The sequence below is a fragment of the Labrus mixtus genome, chromosome 19 (assembly GCF_963584025.1).
Source record: "Labrus mixtus chromosome 19, fLabMix1.1, whole genome shotgun sequence".
NCBI classification, from domain to species: domain Eukaryota; kingdom Metazoa; phylum Chordata; class Actinopteri; order Labriformes; family Labridae; genus Labrus; species Labrus mixtus.
The window spans coordinates 16,659,358-16,679,670 of record NC_083630.1 but is presented as its reverse complement, the minus strand read 5'-3'; the positions used below and the strand labels follow the sequence as shown (position 1 = coordinate 16,679,670).

General features: G+C 38.9%; 2 protein-coding genes across 2 annotated transcripts in view; one reads left to right on the top strand and one right to left on the bottom strand.

Moving 5' to 3' along the window:
• LOC132993997 (cullin-1) overlaps positions 1 to 18,299 on the top strand; it is a 28,724-nt gene extending 10,425 nt beyond the window's left edge. The window contains exons 2-22 of the mRNA XM_061064045.1: positions 4,083 to 4,491; positions 7,521 to 7,695; positions 7,805 to 7,972; positions 8,667 to 8,717; positions 8,938 to 9,028; positions 9,798 to 9,961; positions 10,102 to 10,264; positions 10,919 to 11,049; positions 11,405 to 11,512; positions 11,637 to 11,743; positions 12,081 to 12,129; positions 12,893 to 13,024; positions 13,182 to 13,299; positions 14,114 to 14,190; positions 14,637 to 14,755; positions 14,958 to 15,063; positions 15,215 to 15,262; positions 16,128 to 16,210; positions 16,332 to 16,437; positions 17,009 to 17,122; positions 17,414 to 18,299. Of these exons, the coding sequence (XP_060920028.1) occupies positions 4,352 to 4,491; positions 7,521 to 7,695; positions 7,805 to 7,972; positions 8,667 to 8,717; positions 8,938 to 9,028; positions 9,798 to 9,961; positions 10,102 to 10,264; positions 10,919 to 11,049; positions 11,405 to 11,512; positions 11,637 to 11,743; positions 12,081 to 12,129; positions 12,893 to 13,024; positions 13,182 to 13,299; positions 14,114 to 14,190; positions 14,637 to 14,755; positions 14,958 to 15,063; positions 15,215 to 15,262; positions 16,128 to 16,210; positions 16,332 to 16,437; positions 17,009 to 17,122; positions 17,414 to 17,494 (2,331 nt within the window). The 5' untranslated portion in view covers positions 4,083 to 4,351 and the 3' untranslated portion in view covers positions 17,495 to 18,299. The remainder of the gene's footprint in view (positions 1 to 4,082; positions 4,492 to 7,520; positions 7,696 to 7,804; positions 7,973 to 8,666; positions 8,718 to 8,937; positions 9,029 to 9,797; positions 9,962 to 10,101; positions 10,265 to 10,918; positions 11,050 to 11,404; positions 11,513 to 11,636; positions 11,744 to 12,080; positions 12,130 to 12,892; positions 13,025 to 13,181; positions 13,300 to 14,113; positions 14,191 to 14,636; positions 14,756 to 14,957; positions 15,064 to 15,214; positions 15,263 to 16,127; positions 16,211 to 16,331; positions 16,438 to 17,008; positions 17,123 to 17,413) is intronic.
• rmc1 (regulator of MON1-CCZ1) overlaps positions 1 to 20,313 on the bottom strand; it is a 440,600-nt gene that overhangs the window by 64,850 nt on the left and 355,437 nt on the right. The window lies entirely within an intron of this gene.

Genomic DNA, 20,313 nt, shown 5'->3' with positions numbered 1-20,313 from the left:
GGAATAAGAAAAGGCCTTACTGTTCCTTTCAGTTGAAACTCCTGCAAAGATGTTGAGTCATTCTGAGCAAAAAAAACACTGCTTGTTATCACTTTAAGCGATCTAGCTTTAGTCAGGTATTGGCACAAAATTCAATGTAGCCCATAACCTCCATTTAGCATCTCATTCATCCTAAATGTTGCTAAACAGAAGGGTAGTTTATTATGGCTGTAATTAAGTGTTAGGAGAGTGCAGCTGCAGTGCTGTGGTCAGTTTGTGGCAGAGGGGGAAGGGATGCTGGAGAAAGAGGCGTAGAGTGGACAACAGATTTTAGTGACTGATGAAGGCTGACTCCAAGTCCTGATGAACTGGTGCTGGGTCATATTTTTTAGTCTGTCTCAGTGTGTCATCACCTTTTCTAATACTATGCCCAGAAAACCACAAGAAATTAAAAAAATCTTCTGCTAAGAGTTTTGTTAAAACTACTACACTCGGCATGCTTACATTTTATTAATTGGATTGAGGCTTGTGTATATTGGCCATGCTTTCACAGCATTTGGGTGCAGCCAGATGAAGCTCATGCTAGCTATCAGCTACCCTCAGGCCGTTTTCACATACGCACTCCGGATAATATCTAGATAATTACAGGAGGAACGCTCCGGAGATTCTCCCGACCTAGCCGTTCACATATGCTCCTAACAGCGGGGCACTTTCCCTGTCAGAGGGGAGGGGGATCGGGGGATTTCCTGAGGTAAGACGTGACGTAAATAAACAACACGGAAGTAGCGGCCGAAGCAACAGAGTCCGTTACACAACGTTATAATGAGAATATTAGCCTTTATATCAATGCTATGTGTAATCCAATGGAATGACAACATTCACAAAAGAGCGGAGAACAACATAGTGACCCTGTCCCATCCCACCCACACAAAAATAATCCAATCCAGTCCCATCCCAATCCCAAACAAAATCCCGGTCCAGCATGCTCCTGTATTCTTTTCACAAAAACAAATGTATATATTTCCTGTGACCCACGGGTCTCCTGAAAAAATGTCAGCCTCCTTTGCAAACACAGGTGTTGTGTAAAACATGAAGACCAGCAGATACAAAAAATGGAGTTACAGTTGATATGAACTCTTGAAGTTGTTTATTTATTGAACTTTCTACTGTTATTGCAGTTTGGGGCAATGTAATCACACATCATATATTTTTATCATGTCATGCATGCCTGTCAGTTATTGTTTAATAATTGAAGTAATTTATCCTTGAAAAATTCCAAATATTTTCTCTGTTGTGAGCATGTAAGAACATTCATTACCTCTGTAATGTGTTGCAAATTAATTCATCATTTTAGGTATGGGACAAATATTTTTCAGATTTTCTGACATATCAACCAAGTTATTTATAGATTATTAGAAACAATGTCAATTGTAGCCATTAATAATTTAGGTCTAAGATAATGTTAAGTACACCAGTACATAAGTTTCAGTCATGAGATTAAACTAGTCATTTAAAATTGAAACCACATGATTCTTTTGATGATGTTTGGCTGCAACTAAAAAATTATGCCATAATCTCCCAATTTGGGATCGAATGAGTTCATCTGTGTAAAATAAGAAGTGACAGTAATCTCCTTGCCCTTTTCTGCTTCATGTTTAGGATAGGGCAGAAGAAGCTAAAACTGAAACTCATAGTCCATGGGTTGATTGATGTAAAAATAATTATTCTAAATTTGAGTATTTGCTTTAGCTTTTTTAATGTTAAACAGTTAAAACAAGCAGCTTGAATACATAACCTATGCTTTAGGAAACTTAGATAATCAATTTCACATATTATTTCTCACAGATATGATTCGCTTGCTGAAAGAAGTTATTGCTGTGTTCTTGTGAGGATTCCAAATAAAATATCTAAATATAGTTTGCTGTATATAAAAAGAGTATGAGCAACATGCCACAAACACCTACATACTGCATATTGTTTTATTAAAAGAAGCAAACATCAATATTTTGTTCTCCCACGTTTTTGAAAGCAGCAGCAGGTCTGTCCTGTCACTGACGCTGCTCAGACGTCAGGCGTTCATTCATTGTCCGACACTCGCTGACAGAGACAGGAAATGCACAGAGCAGGTCAATCAACTTCCTCCCCTCGTGGCACTAACTGACTGTTGCACTTGGGCTAGTCTCTGGCCCTAATAGCTGTGAATGGCAAGAGAAGGGCAGCACGGCATGCCTGCTCCTTCTAAATATAGAAGTGCTGCCTACATGGACCCAACAGTTTCTGCCTGCACAGCCTCCCTTTAGTCTCTGATTCTCTCATGCTGCATTTAAACAACAAGGCTCTGTTTCTTTCTGGGAGACCAGTGCTATCTTCCTGTAATATTAAATGCTGAGTAATAACAATAATGACTTATCTCGGTTTGGTACCTGCGTATTCAAATTCAACATGAGCCCTTAAATATTCTTTGTATCTCATTGTTTTAACAAGCTGTTTGTCTTTCTTCCCATCTTTTGTTTTCATGCACAGCAACCAAAATGATCATGTTTGCCTCAAGAAAAAAGTATCACATTTTGTTGGTGTTGTGGCAGGATGAAGAATAGACTGCAATTTAAGATTGTTATCGTTAATTAATTCACCACTTACACTGTATTACCCAGTTTCAAACACCTAGTTTTGTCTTGTCTAACTGTGAAATATAGAATGATATTGAGCTTGAAATTTTTAATTGTTCGATCAGTTGGGGCTCCTCACAATTAAATGTTTTCTCTAAATCTATGTTAGGTGTTTTTAGAAAGAAAATTAGGTTGGAGTTTTTTATTAAAAACATTTTATTCTCTTTTATGTCTCATCTCTGTCTGCTGCTTTATTTAAAACAAGTTGAAGATTTTCACTTTGGGACATCACATTTTTTGTTCTCTCTGTCCTGACACTACGTGCCACCACGTTGCCTCAATTTGTTAAAACAATAAAAACTGTGCATCTCTGGCTCTCTCTGTGCCCTAAAAGGTGTTGATGCTGCAAACTCCAGCTCTCGTTTACCTACCACTCTTGTCCTTTGGGTGGGGATGAAATTACAGCTTTAGGTCGATCTATTAGCCTTTAATTTTGCAGCCACCATGGACAGACATCAGTGTCACTGTCAAATCAGTTGAAATTACTCTTGTGATTGTGTTGCAGTCCTGACCTGACCTGATATTGAGCTGAGGAAAAATCTGTTGATGTAGGAATTGTTATTCTTGTCTTAATGATTGGGAACAGATTCACAAATGCCACATGTTTCTTTGTACGTTGATGATCAAGTTGAGGGATCAAAGCATAGTGCAACTCGCTGATGTACAATATTCACATGCAAAAAGGCAAAGTAATTTGGTGCATTGTGTATTTGGAAACGTATAACTTTCAAGAGCTTTGCATGGAAAAAGTGAAGTATTTTGTGGATACTTAATTGTCCATTAAGAGACTAGCTAGCATGAGTGGAGTGCAACATTAAACTACGACAGTAACAAACAAAACTTACACTTAGCCAAAAATATATTCACTCTATCTTTGATTTTTTTAAGACCTGCACTTTTACATTGTTTTGAGTTATCTCCCCGTTATAGCATCAAGGCTGTTCTCCAAAATTGAAGAGGTAACATTAATGTGGCATTGTCAAAGCAGTTCATCTTGGCCTAAAATCCTTAAACAGCGTGATACAAGTCTGTGCCCTGCTCAAAGCTCTAGATTAGGCTTAAAAGTAAAATGTAACTCTGTGTCCAAATAGAAATGTGGAAGACATGGGGACTGGGCACTGATTTTACCGTACTGTTGAGGGAAATGAGGGAGGCGTTAAACTGGACTAATCTGTTATTATCTGAGTGACGTCAGAGTCTGTCACTAGCGTGTCTCCAGGGATCAGAGCCAGGTGTCTGAAGATAAATCCATATTACCTCCCTGACAGATTACTAACAAAGTATTGAGGAAACTGAGACTTTTTTATTATGTTGTAATTTTAGGAATTACAATCAATCCTGAAATGATTTGTTGTATCTTGTTTCGAGGGCACAGTCAATCAAAGCTAAATCAAAGATTGCTAATGATTTTTCTTTACCTTATTTCTTTTGAAGGTCATCTGGTGAGGAGTGCCAAAGCTTTTAGGTGGAGGAGTGGCAGACAGCGCCACCCAGGTGTGCAGAGTGGGACTGCATCCCGCTTCACAACTTGTCGACCAGGTTCCTGAAGCGCCTCAGCCGCCGCCAAATGGACTTCGCACTCTGAGAGCAGAGCTAGTCAGGACAGAAACCAACTGAGGAGAGGAGCCGGGGGACAGCGCCCACCGGAGCAGGAAAGGGAGGGCATTCTTCGTAAGGGAGAGGAGAGGACGAAGGGCTTCATAATGTCGTCAAACAGGACCCAGAACCCCCACGGACTGAAACAGATAGGCCTGGACCAGATATGGGACGACCTGCGGGCTGGCATCCAGCAGGTGTACACACGGCAGAGCATGGCTAAGTCACGCTACATGGAACTCTACACGTATCCTGAAAGAGCAGGGGAGGGTATCTCTGCAGAGTTTTGGTTATAGTTTGATGGTCTAATAGAATTTTTCTGTAATAATTACTCGCAAAACAGGAAATTAATTGGCAACAGTTTTGTGAAAGTTTTTACGTTTTTCTATAGTCAGGTGAAATTATCTGGAATTTGAAATATGAATATTTGTCATTATTGTCATTTAAAGGAACAAATGATAGAGGAAATTATTATCACATCTAAAGAACAAAATGTTGACAATAATATATTTTTTGTAAATAACCATCACTCCGAGCAATGCTACAATACTTTCATGCCAGGGTTCAATATCTACCTCTCTTTTGTTCAGTTTTCGGTTCGATTCGGTTCTGACCGTCCGTACTGTTGGTGTTTGTTTTTCGTAGCCTATTCCATTATCAGCAGTTTTAGGTAAATTTTACAAGAACAGAAAGGGGTTATGAAAAAACAAAAACAAAAAAAATTCCAAAACAATTTTTCATTATACACATTCCTGGTGTAAAGTGAAAGGAAGGCAGCGTATAAGAAGTGCCATGTATACCTGCTGTACAAATAGAAAGACATTTCAGTATTTTAAAATATATAGTTTTATATACTTTATACCCCTTCCGACCAAAGTCAGCAAAGGCCCGACTATCCGATGGAGCCAAAGATTATCTTGTCAGATTCTCCTGTGGTGTGAGATGTGTTAAAAGTGATTTTAACCTCCACGATCTGCTCTGAAGACAATGGGGGTCGCCCCAATTTGAAAATAAATTCATAAGTATTGAACATGTTCAATCAGAAATCCTGTGGTGTGGGGAGAATACAGGGAACGGCCTTGCTTGGACTCTGAATTGTCACGTGGAACGCAAAAATAGCCAATAGACAACAGCAAACGCAAATCATTAATTTAGATGGGTGTCATAAATTCAGGACCAACTTGTTGATTTGTGGCAATAACATGAGTGTTTATACAATGTGACCTGTAAAACAAACCACAATCCAACTGACGAGGAAGGGATTGGACCAAAATATTTAGGATGTACACACTAACAGCTAGCCACATTTAGCTGGACCATCATTTTTGTTTCCATTTAGGTGGCGTTTGCCCGCGCGAGATTACAAGTTTTTATAGTCGAGACTCTGGTTGTTGGTAAATGAATCGGTTTGTGGTGTGCTGAGTTGATCGTCTCGTTGCACACCACACTCTATAAGGATGGCACTGTTAATCAGTCATGATTTGTTGTCATGTGTGGGGTCTCTCACATTTTCAAAATCGTTTAAGATTTTAACAATCTTTTAATGTGCCAGGTCCTAGTTTCAAAATCTGCTTCCCCTGTACTCCGTTCACCCTCACCCCGTCAGCTGGTAACAACTGGTGTCTGTGTATAACAATCAGCAGCTTCATGTTAGTAACGGTACTGCCTGCTGCAGTCAGTTGCTGTAAACTTAGACAAACTCCATAGTGTTTCCATTTGTGTAGGCGATGTGTAAAACTATGTTTTCAGACATTTTTTTGTTTACCCTCTTCTCTTCCTTGCTGAAACCGAAATGTACCCACACCACTGATTTGAAAGATGGCAGTGTTTCCTCATACTGCTGTCTAGAGCTGGGTATTGTCCACAACCTCACAATTCAATTTGATTTCAATTCTTTGGGTCAGGATTCGATTCAATATCGATTCGATATGTATCAATATGCTTCAATATCGATTTATTAATACATACAGATGACAGGAATACCCAGATAACTTATCACAGTGCTTTCTGATATTTGTTAAATAATTATGTATGCATTGTTTGTATGGGTTTCGAACAAATTGACTCAAATGTATTTTATTGTTGCATTATTCTTTAGTAAACAAATAATAAAGCATTACAAGTACAGCAAGTACAGTATGATCTAAAGTGCACATTTGTGCCTGAGCTCAATTTGAAGCAAAATCATTAAACATAACAGTGCTGTAATGAAATGTTAAGTGCATAATTGTGCCTTACCTGAATTCACAGTGCCCCTAGTGGAGGGGGGGTGTCATTACAATGAAAAAAAAATCTATCTCAGGATATCCCTGAATAGATATTGAATTGTGAAAATAATAATTGCAATGCATTGATGAATCATTTTTTTTTAACCTTACTGCTGTCTCTCCTCATCGCTCGCTATTTAAAAGTAGTTTTTTAAATCTGACGCCAGTGTTGTCAGCTTTCCCTAACACGCAAAACAAAGCTAATCTGGAGAGAATTACTTGCATGCATGGAAGCTAGTTTTACCCAAAAACTGAAAATACTGCAATTCACAAGTTCGTATGAAACAGTCAATGTCACACCGAACAGTTCAATTTTATATCCAGAATTGTTGCAGCCCTAATCACTACTCTTTTATTTTATTTACCGTCAATTTGCCACTTGTTCAGTCAACGGTCAGTCTTGTTGCGTGGTGTTGTGTACTTAATAGCACCTGTCTGCTATTTCCTTCTTACCAAGACCAAAACCTGTTTGATTGCTGTTTGCCAATGCAATGAGTTCCAGCAGAAAAAATTAGGCTTGAGGACGACTAACAAACCAAACTAAACTTCAAGTCCCTATGAAATGAAAACTGCATTTTCCCTGTTTAAATCCAGTGTCCCTGTGTTAAATGTTCCTTTATCTGCCAAATGTATTTCAAAATATCACTTAACTGATATTTCTTCACCAAAATAACTTTTTTTCTCTTCCTTTTTTGAGTTTTCTCTTCCTATAAAATGTTTCAAATGTCTGATGACTCATCCTGCACTAAGAGGCGTTAACACATTTTTCAGCTAATTAAAACAATCCAATCAAATTAATTCCAACCTTATATCCCGCCTGCTGTCTTGTGCCTGGTTCTATACCGTTTCAGTTGGAAATATGTTCAAATGTTTTTAAAGGTGGAACAGTTTTAATTATTTTAAGATTACAAACATGACCAGCAGATTTTATTTCAAGTACAATGAAAAGGATGTCATTATGCCTGTGATGTGCAGTATCTCTGTGTTTATTCCTTAACTTCTCCCTCAGACATGTATATAACTATTGTACCAGCGTCCATCAGTCCAGCCAGGGCAGGGGCTCTGTGCCTCCAGCAAAGCCCTCCAAAAAGTCCACCACTCCGGGTGGGGCTCAGTTTGTAGGCCTGGAGCTCTACAAGCGACTCAAAGAGTTTCTGAAGAACTATTTGACCAGCCTGCTCAAGGTGAGGGCACAGACCTAAGAGGACCGAATAACACTTTCATTTCCAGGATGTCTTAGATTCGTATAATCTCGCTGCATCATTTCTCTTCATGTCGGGCTTGGTCTTTCAGGATGGCGAGGATCTAATGGACGAGTGTGTGTTGAAGTTTTACACCCAGCAGTGGGAGGATTACCGTTTTTCTAGTAAGGTCCTCAACGGGATCTGCGCCTACCTCAACCGCCACTGGGTCAGACGAGAGTGTGATGAGGGACGCAAAGGAATCTATGAGATATACTCGGTATGTCTTACATCTGTTTTCAGCACTTTACAGATAGTTGTGGTGCCTTTTTTTTTTTATATCTGTGCTCTATGCGTATGAATATTTTGAAAGAACTACAAATCATTTTGGAAATACCTCAGTTGATTACTTCAGCAGGATCAGCTAAATTGTCTGTGCAGGCTGCATGTTTGACTTTGGACAAATGCAAAAGTTAACATGTTTTAATCAAAGTGTTACTTCTGTACTTTTTGATACTTGTTTTAAAGTTATACAGTCTCTTATTCTAATTTTTAATATCAAAAAAGCTTGGATGTATGTTTGACTTTCTTTATGTCAAATCATGCACTGAGAAATATGAATATCAAATAAAACGATGTGATGCTTAGAAGGTCTGATGTGACAGAGGCTCTGTGTTTGTTTTGATACAGCATCACTTCAAAATGATTTAAGCAGGATAATTTAATTTTATAGTTTAATGAGTAGAGAGTGGGCCTTTGTCAGAGCCGTGTCCTGCTCATATGAAGTGTTTCAGGGGCTTGGACTTCACTATAAAAGACAGTGATTTAAGTATTTTTCAGAGCGTTCTGGTGTGATAGGGATTGTACTGATAAAAAGGGAAGGCGACAAACAAACATGAAGTGTCAACCTTTTAACCCTCTCACTGTCTCCCCCTCCTCACCCTCCCCCCTCTCACACCTCTGTTTCCTCCCAGCTGGCACTTGTGACCTGGAGGGAGTGTTTATTCCGACCCCTCAACAAACAGGTGTGTTTGTTTTGTTTTTATAGGAGTTGAGTGACAAATAACGACTCTAACAACGAAGTGATTTAAGAAGTGTAAACACATTTTGATTAATATTTAAAGGTTCTTGTTTAGCTTGCGGGTCTTAATCCTGCCTGCTGTGCCCTCTATTTCCTTCATTTATCAACTTGTATTTTAAATGTAAGAATAATGAACAAATTCTAAACAAAGTTTTCTTTGATAGGTAACAAATGCTGTGCTAAAGCTGATAGAGAGAGAGAGGAACGGCGAGACCATCAACACTAGACTGATCAGTGGTGTGGTCCAGTCATACGGTAGGTCAATACATACAGAGCAGCAGATAAAAGTAGACCACCTGTTCTTTGCAAACATTAAATAAAGAAAGAAGAAACTTTACTTCATGGTCGGAAATTGGCTGGATTAGCAGTTTGTGAAATCAGCTGTAACTAAAGTTTAAAGATTGGACGGCCTTCTAGTCTTTCTATCGCTACTAAACGTTGATACCATCTTTTGTGAATGTAAACAACCCAACAGCTTCATTTGGCCTGTCAGGCTCATTTTAAAATATCTTCAGTCTTAAGTGTCATCACCAAAATCAACATAAAGGAGCAATACGTAGCTCTGACACATAGTGTCTAAACTTGGTAAAACCGCAGTCCAACTTCAAACATTGAAGACAGCTGTCACCCCCCGCCCCCTCCTCCCTAGAGTTGATGCACATTCAGATTGCCATGTCGTGGCCAATGAAGCTTCAGTGTTTAACAAGCTCTGCATCAGTGTTGCGTTCTAACATCTTTCCATTTGAACAAAAACATCTCCAATATTTATCCTAGTTTTACCACGTTTCTGGTCGGGTGGAATCGGTTACATCTGAACCAGTTAGCTTGCCCACTTCCATCGCTGCAACCTCTGTTGGTTTGCTGTTTGCCTGGCAAACTGAGGGGCGTCCAAAAACCAGAATCGAAACTTAGGGGACTAAGGTTTATAACAGGTGATGCAAAATTTGCATTATCTGTGTCTTTGTTTAATTTGAAATATTTGTAATATTTACAGCTAAACTGTTTTGTCTTTATCTCTCTTCAGTTGAGCTTGGTCTGAACGAGGAGGACGCCTTCGCCAAAGGCCCCACGCTGTCCGTGTACAAAGAGTACTTTGAATGTCAGTTCCTCACTGACACAGAACGTTTTTACACACGCGAGAGCACAGAGTTCCTGCAGCAGAACCCCGTCACTGAGTACATGAAGAAGGTGTGCTGTGCTTTTACCTCAGAAACATAGTCAAAAACTGTTCACTCATTTTATCTAATAGTTATTTTCTTTTTTGGATAAAAACTGTCATTGTGGTAACAGTCAAACTAAAGTAAGGGGTGCTTTGTTGTTTTCTTCAGGCGGAGGCTCGTCTGCTGGAGGAGCAGAGGCGTGTGCAGGTTTACCTCCATGAATCAACCCAGGACGAGCTGGCCAGGAAGTGTGAGCAGGTCCTCATAGAGAAACACCTGGAGATCTTCCACACAGAGTTCCAGAATCTTCTGGATGCCGACAAAAATGAAGGTAAACCTGCAATTTCTATTTTAATGTGTGTGGTGTCCCTTTGTTGTGCCTGCTAACTCTTTGCTGTACTGCTAATACTGACTGAGCAGCAACACCAGGGCTCCAATTTTGAGTCAATTTACTACCTTTATACACATTTACACCAGCTCATGGACAGATCCCTTTCAATACGTGTGGGTTTGTGGAGCTCCAGCTGTGTTTACATGCTGTGCTTTCCAGTGCTTCCACAATGCCGTAACGCAGTGTGAATTCTCAGACAGAGACACTAATATTCAGGCCTTGTGGAATCAATATATGTACAAAGGCTTAATGACAGTGGAGCTTTGTTATGGTACTGTTGCGGAATTGCATTATGAAAATGTCTTGTATCAGCAGTGTGATGCCATTGTTGTCATGATGGCCTAAGCCTTTAGCAGTGTACTGTCCAAACACCTTTATGCTAAAAACTAAGAGTTTTCTTTATCCAACCTTAATGTGTAGAAAATGTGGCCATGGAGAAACCAAATGTATCTAACCTCTCAAGTTATCTTTTCTTTTATTTCTTACCAAATGTTTTTTCTAGAAGACCTCTGTTTTTAATGTCACATCGATTACTGTCAATACGATTACTGAGCCCTGCTGATAATCGTGTTGTCACTCTGTGTCTCATGTCAGATCTGGGCCGGATGTACAACCTTGTGTCGCGGATCACAGACGGTCTGGGTGAACTGAAGAAACTTCTAGAGACTCACATCCACAACCAGGGCCTGGCTGCCATCGAGAAGTGTGGAGAGGCAGCGCTCAATGTACGCACAGCGTTCTTACCTCTGATACTTGAACCATCTGCTTGCTCATTTCGTCCATCAAAGCCTCCTTCAGTGTGGACATAGTCAGCTTTGAGTCTGTCAACATTAAGAGTCTAATAGTTATGGGCTGTTGCTTTTTCTTTCTCTTGAGTAATTTAGGCACCAATAAATGTACAGGAATGTGTTTCAAGAATATTCGTATGAAACTGTTTACGTTTATTAGTATGACTTCTGTTTTGTTTGTCTTGGGCATAAATAGGAAGACGACAGTTTGAAAGAAAAACTGTTGGAGCAACTAGGTCAATAATACAGTTTAAGTCATGATTGGTACCAAACATGCCCATAATTTTTCCAGGACCCCAAAGTGTATGTCCAGACCACTCTGGACGTCCATAAGAAGTACAACGCCTTGGTTATGTCTGCCTTCAACAACGATGCTGGCTTTGTGGCGGCACTGGACAAGGTCAGAAATCACTCAAGTTGACTTTACAGCAGAGAATCCAAACATCCCTCCTCAAGAAAAGACAATAATGCAGCTTTGTAATTTTCAAGTCAAAATCTCAACTTTTTTTTAAATCTTCACACAGGCGTGTGGCCGTTTCATCAACAACAACGCCGTAACCAGGATGGCTCAGTCGTCCAGCAAATCTCCCGAGCTGCTGGCCAGATACTGCGATTCTTTACTGAAGAAGAGGTAGGTATTCAGCTGGATGTGCTTGCACATGATTTACAAAAAATGACTGCTTCCCCCCAGCTATCTTCAGCATTTAATACTCAGTGTTGTGTTTTTATTTTGAAAGTCAATGGTCAACAAGTGCAATTGAAAAGATCAGCCCCTCTAGGTAGACGGAATTCTCTGTCAAAGACCGCAGCTTTTTGGTTTTTCCTTTTCAATCAATCAATCAATCATTATTTGTATAGCGCCAACTCATAACAACCCCCTGTTGGAGAACAAACTTTTCTTTTCAGCTGCCCACACCAATTGATGATAAAATCTATGCTATTGTATGTGTCTGTGTTTTTCTCTATAGCTCTAAAAACCCAGAGGAGGCAGAACTGGAGGACACACTCAACCAAGTGGTGAGACACTTTGACCTATGTGTTTGCACTAATGTACACAAACACAGATTGCTAGTGTTGATGTGACATAGGGCCACTGAACTTCTAACCTAGTTAGGTTCATGTTGTAGACTCAGAACTCTAGTCAGACTTGAGCAGCAGAGAAAACCTATTTTGTCCCAAAAGCAGAATAGAAATCACAAAATATCTCTCATATCGTTATAAACTTTCTGTATTTTTTTGTGGCAGTTTTTAAATTACCTGTATTCACCGTAGTCCAAATGTTTTTGTTTTTAAGGCTCCAGTTTCTGTAAAGGTAAATAGGTAAAGAACTTTTATTTATGAATGAATGGATGAAACCTTTAATGCCCTGAGGTGAATTTGTCTTGCGCCAATAGCGTAAAAACATGAAAGACAACAACAACCACACAGGACAACACACAATAAACATCCGACTAAATATTTGTTTATATTTAATGACTCAAAACAACTGAAAATGTTCAGTGTGTTCAGACACGCCAAAAGAAGTTTTTTGGTGTGTGGAAATTTTAGTGAAATGCATCTGAAAATGTAAATTTGTAGCTTCGTGTGAAATGTCAATCACTTATATCAATCACGTCTTTATTTTAATAGACGCTTTACAAATAAAGTTGAAAATGTATTAAGTTGGAAGATGTTACACTACTATTAAAACCCATTCACATACACAAAATGCAGTATACAACGTGAAAGTATTTCTGATATCTTCTGTAAATATTTCTGAATTTTGTTTTTTTTCTTCCAGATGGTTGTGTTCAAGTACATCGAGGACAAAGATGTTTTCCAAAAGTTTTATGCCAAGATGCTGGCTAAACGTCTAGTCCACCAGAACAGCGCCAGTGACGATGCCGAGGCCAGCATGATCTCCAAACTCAAGGTAAGGTTAACACCTGGCGCGGGGGGCTCCATTAAATACAGAATGTCATGTTTCTGCATGAAAACAAATCCATAAATTTCACCAAGCTCTCAGCTTTGTTTCTCTGCAGACTCTAAACGTCAGACTACAATCTGGTTCTGTTTTTGTTCTTGTGCAGCAAGCGTGCGGGTTCGAGTACACGTCCAAACTGCAGCGAATGTTCCAGGATATCGGAGTCAGTAAAGACCTGAACGAACAGTTCAAGAAACACCTGACCAACTCCGAGCCTCTGGACTGTGAGTAGGCACAAACACACACCAACACATAAATCAATTCAACCTAAGGAGCATTTAGTGGCTAATATTAGCATAATCCAATGGATTTATGTCAGATGTGGTTCCAAAGATTGATATTTTATTGATTTCTAAATATCACCAGAGCCACATTAGAAATTGACTGAAATACTCAGCCAATCAGTTCAGATTAAGATGAGTTTGTTTTATTGTTTCACTTTAAATTGTCAAACAGCCAGTTGTGCTCATTTTATGAGCAAATGTCACTAACTGTGGGCAGGTGTGGCTCCGGTTTGTTTACTATTAGGAAGACCAGCAGTTCAATCCTCAGCTCAAGTCCCCAAGTAAACATACCAAAATCACAAACACTGTGGATGTTTCTGTTGAAAGCTACCAGAAAGATTAGAAAATGAGCTTTCTATCCAAAGTTTGTTGATATAGAAATGTACCCGACGTGACAGAGATTTAAATTGTATTTAAAACTACACTGAACTGTTGCGAATCAAAGCAACTTTTCAGAATTTTCATGGCCGCGTGTTTTTAAAGGATACATTGTTTTATTTTGATGATTGAAAGTATTGAAAAGTGACAGAGCTTTTAAAAAAATAATACTTATTATTCATAAGACAGGTGTGTAGGAGAGGAATGAGTCTATCAATCATTGAAGGCAAACATCGGTTTCCATACCCAAATCTTTCCAATGTATTACTGAAATTTTGACAGTGTGCTGTCACTGTGGAATCAAAACAGGTCATGATATTGTTTGTTGTGATTGTTTGATAATTGAATCATTTTTCTTTGTATTCATCTCTCACAGTGGACTTCAGTATCCAGGTTCTGAGCTCTGGGTCTTGGCCTTTCCAGCAGTCCTGCACCTTCGCTCTGCCCTCTGAGGTACCTCAACATTTTTTTAACCCAGTTCTCTTTGTTCTAAATCGTTGATAAGTAAAATATGAAGCTGTTTGTGTGGAAGTTGTCTGAGCACCCAAAAGGAGTACTTCTCCTTCTGCTTTGTGAGAAAAATGCGTCACCGCGGCTGTATCTATCTTGCTACAGCAGTCACACATAATTGTTGATGACCGAGTTGAACCTTCTTTTGACAGAAAGCGGCTGCAGTCCGGGATCCTTTAGAGCTCTTGATTACAGGGTTTTGTTTTTGAAGCACATAATGAGTGCTTATTGATGCAGGTTTGTTTTATGAGCACCTTTCGTCTTTCAACCAGGACAACTCAAACTTTTCTTTGACTCTCTGCAGACTAAAGACTGCAGCGGGCCTGTAAGGGCGGTGAACACTTTATTTCTACTTTAAAATTTCCTCTTTCTCTTGCCTTGTGTTGCAGCTGGAGAGGAGCTATCAGCGCTTCACAGCATTTTATGCCAGCAGACACAGTGGCAGAAAGCTGACCTGGCTCTATCACCTGTCCAAAGGAGAGCTGGTCACAAACTGCTTCAAAAACAGGTACATGATAAAATACAGGTAGAGGGCGCTGTGTGGTTTGTGTCTTCATTACAGACAAACTGCAGATTTAGGATGATGAGTCCGAGTTAAAGTTTCTGTTGATGTTTGTTGTTATCCTTTTGCATCTTGTTTGTCAGATACTTTAGAGCAGTTGTAATGAGCTGGCTGATTTCACACTGAACCTGTTGATGTTTGTTTTCAGGTACACACTGCAGGCCTCCACCTTCCAGATGGCCATCCTGCTGCAGTACAACACAGAGGACAGCTACACTGTCCAGCAGCTCACCGACAGTACACAGATCAAAACTGTAAGGGCATTTTAACATCCTTAAATCTCTGATAACTTTTACTTTTGTCGCCCAAGATGACTTTCAGTTCACCTTTTAATCTGTTTTTTCTATCCGGTTATCTTTGGCTAATATTTAAATTCCATTCTAACTGACATTTCTTTTTTTTCAGGACATTCTGGTTCAAGTTCTGCAGATTTTGTTAAAATCCAAGCTGCTGGTGAGTAAAACAAACTGTCCCGCTCCCTTTGTCTTGTGTCAGCTGGGTTTCAGGTTTTAAGAAGTTCATCTCATGAAGGCAGAAACCTTTTTTTAATATCAATTAATCTCAGAGTTATTCCAGGATTAATCAATACATTTTATAGCCAGAAAAGAAGGCTAAAACATGGCATAAAATGCTTATCACCAGGAAGATGTCTTCAGATTGCTCCTTTTCTCCGATCAACAGTCCAAAACCAAAAGACTATTTATTCATGTATGAAATGACAGAAAAAAAGCAACAAATTCAGTCACATTTATCAGAAGCTGAGCTGAATAAGACGCAATAAATCAATACAAAATAGTTATTTAATTTAAAATCGTTTTCCTGTTCAATAACTCATTGCAGCCCCACATTAATCAGATACCTCAATAAACGGCTTCAGACGTGTGACCAGATGATTTACTCTGTTGACAACCTGTTAAACACCGCCTCATCTTTGTGTTTGGTAACTCATAATCAGACCTGAAACTTTTTTGTATTTTCTTAAGACCAAGAGGAACATCGATATAAAACTCAAGTCAGAAGGAAAATATTCCTTATTTTAACAGATAACTGAGGCCTAAAAGGGGCTCTAAAGATGTAAACTCCTGTTCTAAAAAGGACTTGTAATTCTTGTTATGAACACCGGAGGGCGCCCAATAATACCTATGTTTGTCTGAGCTTTGAGCGTCTCAAGCTTTTTTTTTTATCATCAGTGACAGATGTACAGTATGTATTTGATCTTACTGAAACCAACTCTCCTCATACTTTCTGTCAGAAAATAACTAAATGATAAAAGTGTGCAGCAACCTCACCGCTGTTTGTCCATCTGTCTGTCCATCAGGTGATGGAGGACGAGAACGCCAATGTGGACGAGGTGGAGTTCAAACCGGACACCGTCATCAAACTTTTCCTCGGATACAAGAAGTGAGAAGCCGGTTTGATTATTCCTGTTATTTTAAACTCTGATATTCCCCACAAGTCCTACACACATGATGCAGAAAAGATGCTTCAAGTTTCAAGTTTTTATTCCTTTTCTCGTCCACAGTAAGAAACTGAGAGTCAATATCAACGTCCCAATGAAGACGGAGCAAAAACAGGAGCAGGAGACAACTCACAAGAACATCGAGGAGGATCGAAAGCTCCTCATTCAGGTGACCGCTGACACCTCGACACAGTGAATGAATAAACGATGAAAAGTTTTAAATCCTTCAGATGTTAGGTTTCTCTTTAGTCCTTGTTATTCTGATTGTGTTGTGTGAAACGAAGCTTCAACACCTTTTACCTTTTTTGTTGATTCCAATTCAACACAGCTTACATAAACCTCACGTATTACCTGTAACCTTAAACGGAATCTTCCATAAGCGCCAGCTGACACAAAGACTGTTCCTGCTGAATGTGTTTGAGTGTTTTAAGACACAACAGTCTTTTTTTAACTTGATCATTAACAGGATGAGGGATTTTTATTAGCTAGTGAGCTTGGTTAGCAGCTGCTAAGTCCTAATATAAACATCAGATATTAACAGCAGCTTCAGACAGATTTTTTTTTTACTGTTTTTGTCATTGGGTTAGTTTGTTTGGGAGAGGAGGAGACCTACAGAGATTTAGCTTCCAGTAAAAATCTAAAATCAATGAAAACTAAAGAATCATAATCTTCCTGCCTAAGAGCATCTGGGAAAAGTTTGCATTAGTACTGATTGTGTGTGTGTGTGTGTGTGTTTTCAGGCTGCTATAGTGAGGATCATGAAGATGAGGAAGGTCCTGAAGCACCAGCAGCTCCTGGCTGAAGTCCTTAACCAACTGTCGTCTCGATTCAAACCCAGAGTTCCCGTCATCAAGGTGACATGCACATCTTATTCTAACTCATTAAAATGTAATACTGGGGCAGTATATGGGAGTTAATCCACTGATGAAAATAATCCTAAAATTCACAAATAACGTCTGTTAATTAATTCAAACTACAGAGAGCAGCTGTTTTAAACTGGGATGTAAATATTTTAACCCCTCCACATAGTTGTGATGTCAAAGTTTTGCAAATTCAAGCGAATTGAACTAAACCCAGTGAAGTTTTCAAACTTCACAAATAAGCCAATCACACTCGTGTGTGTTTTGTCGCCCTCTTGTGGACAGAAATGCATCGACATCCTGATAGAGAAGGAGTACCTGGAGCGAGTGGACGGCGAGAAGGACACGTACAGCTATCTGGCCTGAACATCGCCCTCCCTCCATCCCAACCGCCGGCTCTCTTAAATTTATTTTTATTTGTTATCTTCTTCATTTTTTTTTTTTAATTTTAATGTCTGAGTAATAAAGTGAGGATCCCTCTGAGCGGCGGCCATGTTGTGAGTGTGTCGCTGAAAATAAGACATCCTCCTCAAATGACAACCAACCACAAACCCCCGGGGGGGAGGAGGGTGAACTTTCTGCTCTCCCTTCAGCCATGAAGGAAACAAATACCCCTCCTGATGAGACTGGGAAACCCTGTCTACATGCTCGCCTGTCCCGTCCCATCTGTAGGACTCAAACGCACACACACATGCACACACACTTCCTTGTTGTCATATTGTAAATACCAACCATGGACTCTTAAGAGGAAAACAAAACCCTACTCCCTTCTCTACATAGCGCAAACGTAATGAATTAGCCTTCAGCCAATCAGAGGAGAGCCGCATCCAAAGGTTTCTGCATGCTACTGCCTACCTGCACCACAGTGACCACGAAAAAGATTAAAAAATAAAAGTCGAGTCACTGGGCAGCTGAAGCAGTCCACCGTACGACGATAAGAAATCGATGCCGGTCCTGTTATTTAAAAGTCTGCAACTGAACCGGAGGAGAAAGGTGGTGAGTCCAGAGCCGCGATGACGCTTCTTTTATCAGCTGACGTCGTCTCAGTTTTGGTTTGAGGTCGGTGGGGTTCATGCAGGAGGCCTGTTTCATTACTGAACGGTGGACATTTGTATAGTGTGGTTCATTTTCTAAATGTGTGATAAATAAAAATAAGGAAAGATTTCTCTAACGCTCGTCTCTTCCCCCGAGACTCTGTTCACACAATTATCATCATCATCATCATTGTTGGTTTTTAAAAACGACTAGCCAATTCTCACAGAGTTCCAATGTGATGCTCTTTAAGGCTGTACAGTGGAGAACCAGTCAAAAAAGCAAAAGTGAGCCCCTGTTCTCACCTCGTTTCTGAAGGGTATTCAAGTATCTTCCTAACCTTGGTCCTTTTACAGATTTTAAACTCTAAATGTACGACTGAGAATAAGAAGAACAAGGGAAGAAATCTGAGATTTTCAAAATAAAGTTCATTTATTAGAAAAAAGTAGTATAAGAAGAAATAGGATCAATTATAGATTATATGGTTAACCTATAGTCTTTTGTGCTAAAAGTATTCAGTTGGGGAAACTGTTTTCAAGTATAATTTAAAAAATGTAACTCTGAAGTTGAACAGAGAATAAGGGCTTAATAATATTAAGACTATTAAGCTGTAAAGATATATGGACTTTCATGAAGTGTATTTCATCTTCAATAAGTAGCTTTATTCTCAAAATATGACCATGTATCCTATGAATATTAGGCTATGTTCTTTGATATTACGACTTCATTGGCATGTCACTATTCTAAAAATAGTTCTGCTTTCTTGTAATTTTATAACTGAAAAGGCTCTATTGTGTCTTCGTAGTTTTTTTTTAGGCCAAATGCGCTTACTCAGACTACACCCACTCAAAGTTGTTGTTTTTGTCCCTGACAAGCTCAGATTCTAAGTATTTGACATTACAGAGAGACGTTTTTGTTAAATATATATATATATATATGTTAAACTATAAGTAGCTGCCCTTTTTAAAGCCACTGACCCATTGACAAAAACATAGATTTTACCTCACAGGAGTGGCTGGTTTCCTGCTGCTTTAATTATTCGATTTGTGTTATTGTGTATGTTTGGTGTTTAAATGGTTGGTTGGATTAAACAGAACATTTACAATCATATAATAACACAAAAAAACTATGGTTTCAAGGCAGCAGTAGACCGGTAACCCTTTGTTTTATTAAAGGTAAAATTAATATTTTTGTCAATGGAGCCTTCTGACTTTGGAGAAAGTGTCAAAGCGACTGTTTCTGGTTTCTGCCACTAAAAAGTATGAAAAGTGCAAAACAAAATTACAAAGTGCAAAGCTTGAGACAAATTGACATTTTAATTAATTTTTTTCACATTTTATAAAACTATCATAGCACCATAGCAGCAGGCCATCCCCACCAACAGTCCTGAGGAACCTACGAGACATGAGAGCTCAGGAGCGATCAGGAAAAGATGTGTTTAGTAACTAAGATTTACAGACACTGACATGCAGTAATATGATGTGAATGGAGAGAGATGGGAGCTCAAGGTGCCACTTCCCCCAGTCGTCTAAGCCTATAGCAGCATAACTAGATAATAGATAAATCCTTTAGTTACTGAAATGTCATTGTGTAAAAGAAATGATGAGTTCACCGCAGCCTTGTTGTATTTAATTATTAATTAAATACAAATTTAACAAGCACAGTAACGTCCAATTTACAATTATAGACTGAGTGGATGGAAATTAAGCAGTAAAGACAATGTGACACAAAAATAAAATACAGAAAATGACAAGGAAAGCTGTAAAAAAAAGAAGAAGGTTTTCTTCTATTAAAAAATATGAAAATTCTATTAAAGTACTGTCTGGGATCAAATTCAGTGAGCGAGTATCCGCTGCCTTGGTATAAACTTTTACCATATGAGCTGTAAGGTCATGGTGTTAAGAGATTGCTGTGCAATAAAATATAAAACACTATAGATAATATGTTCATTATTATATTCAACAACATTAAAAACTACACCAACAACAACATATGATCAACAATAATCTATATATTTTATTTCTTTATTGATTTATTGCCACCAGAGTATTACTGTGGCCTACATTTTCTATTTGTATCTGAAAAGCAGGTTTAATTTGTGAAAGTTATAGGACAAGAAGTCAAATACAAAAAAAATGTGGAAAGGAAACTCA